Below are 11,110 nucleotides of genomic sequence, written 5' to 3'. Positions count from 1 at the left end.
CAATTTCTTGTTTATACTTTTCATTGGTTCAATATTTATAAAAATCCTCAGACCACTTTCAATTTCATTTAAACAAAATGGGAAAATAGCACAAACAATTGCAGATCTACAAGCTCACAAAGCACTGCATTTTGACGCGTTGTGACCTTATAGATCGGCTGCTAGATGTTTGACACTGTTGTGCAACAAAAAAACATAACAAAGTTGAAATATGGAGATACGAGGTTTCTGCCCGACAGCATATTGACACCAACAATTGCTATGAAATTACAAAGTGCTGGTCCAATGAACTATAAGGATCCTTTTTTTCACCAAAGCTTTGCCTCTCTACGAGTCAGTGTATTTTATCATTGACACACAGACACTCACTCACTTTATTAGCTGTTGATGTGAGCAGCCCTAACCTCTGCTTAAAAACTCATCAAAGCTACAAAGGGGCACAAAACGCGCAATTAAACAAATATTTCTCTCTCTCTCTCTCTCTCTCCTCCTTTTCAATGTGTCGAAGCTTTTTCCACACACATTAAATCGTGTTATTTTATCGGCTGTAATTTAGAGAAGAAATCAAAGCCAATTAATGTGAACGAGGAGGAATGAAAAGGCTTTTTTTGTGGGGACGTGACAGTTGATTGGCTGGGTCACCTCTCCTCCCAGCGTCCAGCTCTGATTGGCTCTCGTTTGAAGAGGCATCGTTTGGCTTCCCCACAAGCACCTCCCACCGTCCCTGTAAAGTACATTATAATGCAAGGGAACCTCCTTTTTTAACCACAAACCGAATTTGCTTTCATTTAGGATCTATATATATTTCTTAAATAGGTTAAAAAGTTATAGAGATTTTTTATTTATTTTATTATTTATTTTCTGGGGTTTTCTTTCTGCCCTGGAGGAGCGGTGCGCTATGCTCTCGCACGCCGACCTCCTGGACGCTCGGCTCGGTGAGTTCTCGTCACCAAACTCCGCTCTTCAACTCTACTGTAAGCCAAGGCATTTAAATCCTTAAATCAAGCACAGAGAATTGACAATTTGTTGCTTAGATTATCTTTAATGTGGCCGAAATGAAACTAATTCATTGGAAAAGTAATTATTATTATTATATTAGTGCAGTAATTTGATTTAGCACGTTTCTTTGAAATGTCGATGTGATCGAATTGAATTAAGTATGTTTAAGGGGGCAGATTACACAACTGCATGCTGTGTTTGTATTTTTTTACTTGTAATAACGGCATTCATCTACAGTGTAATTTAAATTCACATACTTGTTTAATTTTACGCATGTTCATTTGGATCATATAGCTAGACAGGCTATTTGTAATTTATGACAAAAGTCATGAAACTATTTTCCACTGCAATCAAACATTGATTTGATTTGATTTGATTTGAAATGTTTGTTTTGAATAAGGCAAATTTAAAAAACAATGACAAATGAAAGCAAATAATTCAGAATAACAGTAAAATAAAAAATGCATATTCGCAAAGAAGTGAGAAGAAGCATAACTGTTGTAACAATGCTATTAATTGTTTTTATCCCCCCCCCCCTAACCCCCATCCCAATCCAAAAGGCATATTAAATACAGGAACGATTATCCGATTTCACATCTCACAGACCCGTTTTTGCTTATCTCTGGCTGCAGGGATGAAAGATGCGGCCGCGGAGCTTCTAGGCCACCGGGAGGTTTTAAAATGCCGTCTGGGAGCACCGGACTCCGGCCACGGTGCGGAGCTGGGCCCGGGGGGCGGGGGGCCCGACGGGGTCGGGGCGGTGGAGGGAGCCACCATGGTGGACGATCTGAACACTGGAGCCAACAACCCTGGAGCCAACAACAGCAAGGATCAGGAGAAACAGCAGAATAACACCAACAACAACAATAATAATAATCATAACAACAATAATAATAACAACCCTAACAACCAGACTGGAGGTGGTGGAGGAGGGCAGCAGACGTCCAAACAGAAGCGGCACAGGACGCGCTTCACGCCCGCGCAGCTCAACGAGCTGGAGCGCAGCTTCGCTAAGACCCACTATCCTGACATCTTCATGCGGGAGGAGCTGGCGCTGCGGGTCGGCCTGACCGAGTCCAGAGTGCAGGTATGGTTATGGATGATTGGTGACAAGCTGGATTTGAACTTGGTTTTTCATTGTTTTGTTTGTTTTATACCAGTGGGTTTTCAACCTTTTTCCATGCCAAGGACCCCTAAATTGACACACATTTGGCCGCGGACCCCCATCTGATTTTTTTTTTGTTCCTGGGACCCCCCAGAAGCAAAGATTTGTGTTAAAGCAAAGATTTGTGCTTTTAAAGCGAACATTTCGCTTTAAAATATATAAGATTTGCACACATTTTCCAGATTTTTCTAAAAAATAGCCAAAGCGAAGAGGTAAACATTATTGTGACGCTATGTTAACTGGTGGTCTCCGGACCACTGGTTGAGAACCACTGTTTTATACCATTAAGCAACGCATTCTCACCAAAGAAGTCAAACGCCGGGTGAGTTATTAAAGGAGTAGTTCCCCCAAAAATGTACTTATTTTCTATCAATTACATCATGAAGCCTTGAATTCGTGGAGATTGTTTTGTTTCTGTCGCATTCCTCAATAATTTGATGACCACCAGGTCATCGGTCAATAGAAGATCGAGTCGACTCTGCCAGCCATCAGATTATTGTCTCAGGAATGCAACAAAAACAGGAAAATCGCCATGAATTCAAAGCTTGCATGGTGTGTAATTGATAGAAAATAAGTCATGTTTTAGGTGAACTGCTCCTTTAAGACTTGAGGCCAATTCTACAAATGCCTTCTAAATCAGTATCACACGTTCAAGATGAATAAAAAAAATGTTAAAAATAGCAGATCTAGCACGAAGCTTGTATATCTGCTATTTTTGAATAGGCAACGCAGACATCTAACATGACACTGTTCCACTGATGCTCTCCCTTAAATGAAGGGCCTTAATGGGTTAATATTTTATTTTTTATTGCCGTTGATTTATTTTTAATAGGATTTGTCAAAACAATTGGAGCGTAAAATAAATGATAGTTTAGTGCTTTGAATTGATTTATCAGCCTATAGAGGCCTATTGTTTGATGAGGTTGATGCCTAATTTTCTTGCGTCATAATGGCACGTTGAAGGGCTATAGCTTGAACCAGGGTTTGGGTTGAGATTTCCTCAAAACTCTGCTATTCTAAACCAGTGGTCTTCAACCTTTTTCATGCCAAGGACCCCTAAATTGATATACATGTGGCCGCGGACCTAGCCTGGGGAAAAGACATTCTATTTGCCTAAACTTCGATTTTTGATTGATTGGTTTATTGATTGATTGATTGATTGATTGATTGAACAAATACTGTATTAACAGTTTGCTAAAACGCTACAGTGGTAGGCCTACAGATTTATACAAAAGGATGCCAAAAGGATAACCCGAAAAAAGGGCCATTCCATTCCATTGAGTTCCTGTGTATTAAATTCATCGAGACATTAATCTCTTTACGTTTTAAAGACAAACAATAATATACTACAATAATATGCAAAACATCATATATATGAGTAGTATATTTGTAGCTTGATAAAAATGGAACTATGATTACGTGTCTTCTTATTTTATTTATTTAACCCATAGCTCTTACTGTATTATTTGTAATATTTAAATTCTAGGTGATCAAATCCTGTTTTGATCTGCAGAATTGCAGATTTAAATAACGTCGGCGATTCTAGAGAGCGCGATTGAACGATCCAGTGGTCTGAATCCCTTTTCACTATTAATGTAACAATTATACAACGAAAATCGTAGCTTAATTGTTCTGGAATTTTAATAGAAATCCAACTGCAATGCGTGCATCAATACAATTACAAAACGTATCACTATATGCTAATTAACATTAACATTCATTCCGTCTACCTGCTTTAATACAAACTCTAAATGATCAACTCTCAATACATGTAGACTACATACACTACGCAAGGAATATATTTGTATTATAGCCATATATCTCGAGTTGGCCATGAATAATTTACAGATAATATTGAGGGCTAAATTAGATCTGAATGGCATCACCAAATTTGGGGCATGTTTTCAAATGTTCAAACATAGTAATTATGATTATTATGATTATTATGATTATATTATTGTAATGTATTTGCTATAATACCATATACTATACTATATGCAGCATAGGAATGGTAGGCCTATATCAAATACATTACAATTTATTTATTTATTATTAGCCTATTATTATTATTATTACTAATAATGTATTCACTATTTTTATAGGGCTCAAGTCTAATCAAGGCAGCTCAAGAGTTTGAATCATTGATTGAATATCTTATTAGGCAAAACATGTAAACAGCACAATTACATTTATAATACTTTGTCTAAAAGGTCCGTCCAAAAGAAGTCCTTGCGGTCTTGTTTCCATTGGGGTCCTTGGTATTCAATTCGTAGACGAAGTTAAGACTCAAAGAACACATTCGTATTTACAGATATAAGGACCTGTGGGAGTGTGGATGTCGGATGGGGGGGGGGGTCTTCTATAAACTAACATCCACCCTGCCCTGGACCAGTCGGGGGTTCACTTCTGTGCCTTGCTCAAGGGGACTGTTCGAGTTTTGGACGATATAGGAAGCTTTTCAAATTCAATTCAATTCCATTGTGGACCTGAATTGGCTCTAATACTTGGATCAGTTTTTCCCCAGTCCACACCAAATCTCTTCGCCAAAAAATAGCCAATGTACAAGCTCACAACGCATAGCAACGATGCGTTGTGAGCTTGTAGATCGGCTATGTTTTGGTGTGATGGGGGTCAAGTCTATTATGCGGCTATGCTGCGTCGGGCGTTCCCTGTGCGTAATGGATATAGCAGCCTATACCATCTCCACATGCTATATGGAATTATTATTATGATTGGATCTTTATTATCCCGCGTGCAATCATGTCCTTTATATGGCTTCATTATGAACATCGAAAAAAATTGCACCTTGCTCTAAAAGCCTCGAATCAACGGTGAACGGGTATTATAGGCTGTTCTTTATGGGCCAAATTATTTGGCCCAAATATATACATTCTACAGATCTACAAATGTACAGACATAAAACTGTACATACACCTACAAATGTCTAGATCCATTAGATGTATATACGCCTATACGTATTTTAGGCTTTTTTATTTTATTTAAATTAAAATAAAATAAAACACAATAAAATAAAATCATTCCATGTCAAAATGAAATGAAAAATACCGCAGCTGTCCTGAAAACATGTGCAACCTTAATGATAACCGACGAAAAAAAAAGTACAGTAGGCCTAGTCAGTAGGCCTAGTCTAAAGCAGTGGTTCTCAACCAGTGGTCCGGGGACCACCAGCGGTCCTTGGGGGGACTACCCAAGGACCACTTAGCTTTGGCTATTCAAAAATAGCAGATCTACAAGCTCATAGCACGGCACAGCACATCTTTGAATATATATATATATATTTTTAAAGCCAACATTTTTAACACAAAACATTTTCAGATGGGGATCCGCGGCCAAATGTATATCAATTTAGGGGTCCTTGGCATGAAAAAGGTTGAAAACCACTGGTCTACATTTATAAATGTATATATATATAGAGATGTTTTAGGCGGCTGGTATTATAATGGGTTTTATAATGATGTATGCACAGGGGTGTTGTTCTAAGCCTATGTATGAGGAGATGATATCAGCCATATTCACAGTTATCACCTCTATGCCTTATTAAAGCCGCAATGGGAAAGACATTGGAGTCGCTCGGTCGTGAAATAATGGTCGCCATAATCATTGTTATAGCTCCTACTATTTACATAAAATTAGAATTATAGTGGAATGATGCTCATCCATAATGATGATGATAAGGCTGCCAGAGGAGAGAGGCTGAGAATCAATGCATGCAGGTATGTGTGTGGCTGTGTTGGGCAGAAACCTCATATCTCCATGTTTCAAGTGTTTTATTCGTAAATGAATGCCCTATACTTCATCATGCAAGAGTGTCACACAAAAGTAGTGAAAATAGCAGATCTGCAAAAATGATACATGTGGCTGTCGGGCAGAAATCTCGTATCTCCATGTTTCAAATTCTTATGTTTTTTTTTCGTAAATGCCCTACTTCAGTGGTTTTCAATCTTTTTCCGGCCGTGGACCCCCATCTGAAAATGTTTTGTTCCAGGGACCCCCAGAAGCAAAGATTTGTGTTAATGTTCGCTTTAATATATTCAAAGATTTGCACACATTTTCAAGTTTCCCCCCCCCAAAATAGCAGATCTACAATACAAGCTCAAAGTGCCGCACCGAGTACCCCTGGTACCCCCCCAAGGACCACTGGTGGTCGCCGGACCACTGGTTGAGAACCACTGCCCTACTTCATCATACAAGGCTGTCGTGCAAAAGTAGTGAAAATAGCATATCTATAAGCTATTTCCAATATTTTCACCTTTTGTTTTTAAAATGTTATTTAAAAAAAGGCAATTTTTTGGACATACGAGGTTTCCACCTGCCAGCGACGATTATGTCTTAATGTCGGACGCTTTGAACTGCTGCAGCTCTCAGGTCTTTTATAGGAAAACAAGACATATTTCATCGCCGTTACAGTTTGCATTATTTTTTGGTTGGATAAGATTTCAGGCTGGCATTAGGTCTATAGCAGGAAAAAAAAAAAAAAAAACAGTTATCTCAAACACATTCTAATCGACTAAAAGGAGCATTCTAGGTTATATGAATTATAGAATTCTCAAGGAATGTACTATAGTGTGCTCACTAAAATCAGATGTACAATATAATGGTAGGCTATAGCGTAACATTATTATGGTTGCATATTTACTATAGTGTGCTCACTAAAATCAGATGTACAATATAATGGTAGGCTATAGCGTAACATTATTATGGTTGCATATTGAATACAGTATAGGCCTACACGAATATACATTTTTAGGCCAATAGTAACAATATAGCGGCCGAATTTGCTGGTGAAATATTTCGAGAGTAGCCTAGTAATAAAAATAAAATAAAATAAAATAAAATAAAATAAAATAAAATAAAATAAAATAAAATAAAATAAAATAAAATAAAATAAAATAAAATAAAATAAAATAAAATAAAATAAAATAAAATAAAATAAAATAAAATAAAACAATCATTCCATGTAAAAAATAAAATAGAATACCACAGCTGTCCTGAACACATGTGCAACCTTTGCGCAATTGTTTGTAAACATTGCAACATATAGCCTATAGGCAGTGGCATATGGTGATTTTATTTTCAGGGGAACGACATTTTAATGACGTCACGTGCACGTGCACGCTCACCGCCACTGTAAAGTAGTCATTTGGGTACTTACCAGTGGCGCTCCCCACATGAATTTTTTTTTTGGGGGGGGGGGACTTTTAAGACCTTTTTAATAAAAAGACAATTACAAAAGTAATCAACAAACTATACTATAAAACATTGGCCAAATTGTCAAATAACTTAAGAAAATAGCCGATCTACAAGCTCACAAAGGCGTTGTGAGCTTGTATTGTAGATCTGCTATTTTCACAATATTTATCTGTGGAACGGAGTCAAACAAAATGGGGGGGTCCCCAGTTCAAATATGATTATTTGGGGGGGTCACGGCCTGAAAAGGTTGAGAACCACTGGGCCATATAGAATGTTGAAGCTGTCAACGGGCCCAGAAGCGTAGTGTCCGTTGGGCCACTCGGGCCTTGGCCCCAGTCAATGGAGCTCTTGCAGGCTATAGCTGCTGTAAAATGGCGAGAAAAAAAAGAACTCAGCTCCTCCAACAACAATAGATACATTGGCTGCCCCACCCCCATTCACCTTTTACCAAGCTACAAAAGCTGCCACTATAGTGCATATCATTGGTCCATTGTGTGACCTGTTAAGTACGTAGTCTGTAGGAGGCATAGGCTACTGTCAGATGTCCTGAAGCTGTCCAAAAGAGAATGGATAATGGTCCCGGATTCATGAATTAAATTACAGAGGTGACGTGACTTGCGACTATAGCTGTTGAGTCTGTCTGTGTGTGTGTGTGTGTGTGTGTGTGTGTGTGTGTGTGTGTGTGTGTGTGTGTGTGTGTGTGTGTGTGTGTGTGTGTCACTTGCTACGAGTGACAAAGTCACAAGTTGACACGGAACCAGTAGATTATCAACACAGTATTATGGTGCTAGTAAAGGCTGGGAGTGTTGTTACTGTTTTTTTATGGTCGTTTGAATTGTAGTTTATATTTTGGAATCAATGGGACCGCCGTGACATTGCAACACTTGTCAATCTCAAAGACACCTGACTTGATATTTTGAGGAAATTTAACGCACAAATAAGCATGCATGCGGCCCGCACAGTATCGGCCAGGCCCAGCCAATACTGCAATCCTAGCTACGCCACTGACGGGGCCATATCAATATAAAACACAAACGGAAGGCGTTTGTGATTTATCCATCGTTTTGTTTGTTCTGTCTTCTTCTAAAAAACGCGTTCTCTTCATATTCGTTCCATAGGTGTGGTTCCAGAACCGCCGCGCCAAGTGGAAGAAACGCAAGAAGACCACCAACGTGTTCCGCTCTCCGGGGACCCTGCTGCCCACCCACCACCACGGCCTCCCCCAGTTCCCGTCCTCCATGGGGGACAGCCTGTGCTCCTTCCACGCCAACGACACCCGCTGGGGGGTCTCCCAGCTCCAGCTGCCCCCCGGGGCGCTGGTGGGCCGCCAGCAGGCCGCCATGGCCCAGCAGGCCCTGTCGCAGTGCAGCCTGGGCAACGGGCCGCCCGGCAACTCCATGGCGCTGTCCAACATGTCGGGCAACGGCTCGGGCCTGCAGTCCCACGCCCTGTACCAGCCCACCTTCCCCGGCATGGTGGGCTCCGGAGGAGGACACGGCAACGTCGCCGGCGGGTCGCCCAGCCAGCTGTGCGGCGGCGGGCCGGAGAGTGACATGTGGCGGGGGACGAGCATCGCGTCGCTGCGGCGCAAAGCGCTGGAGCACACAGTGTCCATGAGCTTCACTTAGCCCGCGGCAACGACAACAACCTGCCGAAAATGCTACAGAACTATCCATCAATTGCTATGTACTGGAAACAGCTGGAGCACATGTGACCGTCACCTAAAACAACACTTCAAACCCGGTATGGGGCATTGCAGTGGTGGCCATTTTGTGGTACCACAGATCGAAAGCCTATTCATTTTCCCCATAGAGATTTCCGAAAATATTTATATTGATTATTTTAAGCCTGGAACCAAGCCATCCAGGCTCCTGGTGAATCATGACCATAAAACATTTGATTCTGTGAGATCTTTTTTTTTGAAAACCACAAAACAAAGGGTATTTACTATTTATTAATAATTCAATATTCATTTATTTTCTTCTTCACAGAATCAAATGTTATACGGTCATGATTCACCAGGAGCCTGGATGGCTTGATTCTAGGCTTAAAATAATTGATATAAATATTTTTGGAAATCTCTATGGGAAAAATGAATGGGCTCTGAATCGGTGGAACCACAAAATGGCCGCCACTGCTATGCCCTATTTCTGAATGAAAAGGACCTGGAACTGCAGCCTACTTCACTTGGACCGCTCACCCCCCCCCCCCCCCCCACGCCCTCTAAACTCCAAAATAACCGATCTACAAGCTCACATTGCTTGTAGATCGGCTATGTTTTGGCCCCCAGTAGAATAGTGATGCTGGGGTTCAAGTGAAACACCTAAAATGAAAACCAGATGAAAATGCAACAAAAACAATCCATCTTTGCTATGTTACTGGAAACATTATACAACCCCTGGCAGGATTCTGGTTCAGCTCACACAACTCACGCAGCTATAATGATGTAACAATTATATAATTACGGCATTGACAGTTTTCATCATCAAATGACGATCAGTCACAAACAAGAAGGACATTATTTATCAGTATAATAGGCCGGTATGCCGTAATAACAGAGCACAAAGCTCGCGTTGCAGTAGGCTATATGATGTCATGTTTCGCATGTAGCCTATGCCAATTATGTATTTATTTATGTATTTACTTATTTATTTATTTATTTTCTTGTTTGTTTGTTTGTTTGTTTGTTTGTTTGTTTGTTTGTTTGTTTATTTATTTATTTATTTATTTATTTATTTATTTATTTATTTATTTATTTATTTATTTATTTATTTATTTTTTGTTTGTTTGTTTGTTTGTTTGTTTGTTTGTCTGTCTATCTATATATTTATTCATTCATTTAAATTAGCTTATTTGTTACTTTCTTCTGCCTGGCACATTAAAGTACTTGCCTTTAATGTAGCATGATATTTTCTTAGTGATCTAACGTTTTTCTGTCAACAAACTTTGAAAAACAAGGAACAAAGTCTACCTACTGCACAGCATGCGACCGTGAAGGGTCCACCTGGAAATTGTATTTTTAATTTTTGTGAGAAACTAAAAGATTCAACTGGACAGAGATGTGAGGAGAATAATAATAATACTATCACAAAAATCATGACAACATGGAGAAAACACTAGAGTGCATGTGCTGGCCAAGGCAAAAAAAAAAGAGACATAATTATGATAAATTGGGAATTGACTTAAAAAGTATATCTGTTATATAGGATGTTTTGTGTAGTGGAAGCATTCTTCTTCCCATATTTGGTCAGTTTGTGATAATAATTTTTGTTCTAAATTATCGTCTGTGCTTATTATCAACCTTATGGATTTCTTAAATGTTTGAACGAAGACATTTCAGTTTCATGAACACATGTTTATATTAATTAAATGTAAATGCTCAAATAAAATCATTTTCAAGTATGTCACAACCTGCATGGATCAACGCTGCTTTCTGGAGAAACAGACTGGAGAATTGTTCCTCCATTGTCCATTGTTCCTCCATTTCCTCCACACTAAAAGACACACAGGTTAGGAACCTACTCCAGTCGGTGCCATTGAGCAAGGCACTGACACTGGAGCTGCTGGTCCATGGCTGCCCACTGCTGCTATTAGGAAGGCTTCAATTCAGATGATGAACTGGTATGTAAACACATACAGTAGGCCTAGGCCTGCTTATAGGAAATCAAAATTATGGCATGGCTGGATATTCCTGGGGGGGGGGGAGCATAATGTTTAAATGCATAACACGCTGAA

At 39.5% G+C, this 11,110-nt stretch overlaps 1 protein-coding gene across 1 annotated transcript; it reads left to right on the top strand.

Moving 5' to 3' along the window:
- Window positions 1-898: 898 nt before the first annotated feature.
- On the top strand, window positions 899-9,003 carry LOC308077835 (homeobox protein orthopedia B-like; the record flags this gene model as incomplete). The annotated part of the gene is made up of 3 exons (XM_080418803.1): window positions 899-974; window positions 1,632-2,086; window positions 8,494-9,003. The coding sequence occupies 3 exons, from the start codon at window positions 899-901 to the stop codon at window positions 9,001-9,003; spliced, it is 1,041 nt and encodes a 346-aa protein (XP_080274929.1).
- Window positions 9,004-11,110: the final 2,107 nt, after the last annotated feature.

This window comes from Gymnoscopelus braueri, assembly GCF_963280865.1.
Source record: "Gymnoscopelus braueri genome assembly, chromosome: 22".
Taxonomy (NCBI): domain Eukaryota; kingdom Metazoa; phylum Chordata; class Actinopteri; order Myctophiformes; family Myctophidae; genus Gymnoscopelus; species Gymnoscopelus braueri.
This window is presented reverse-complemented; position numbering and strand designations above follow the sequence as displayed.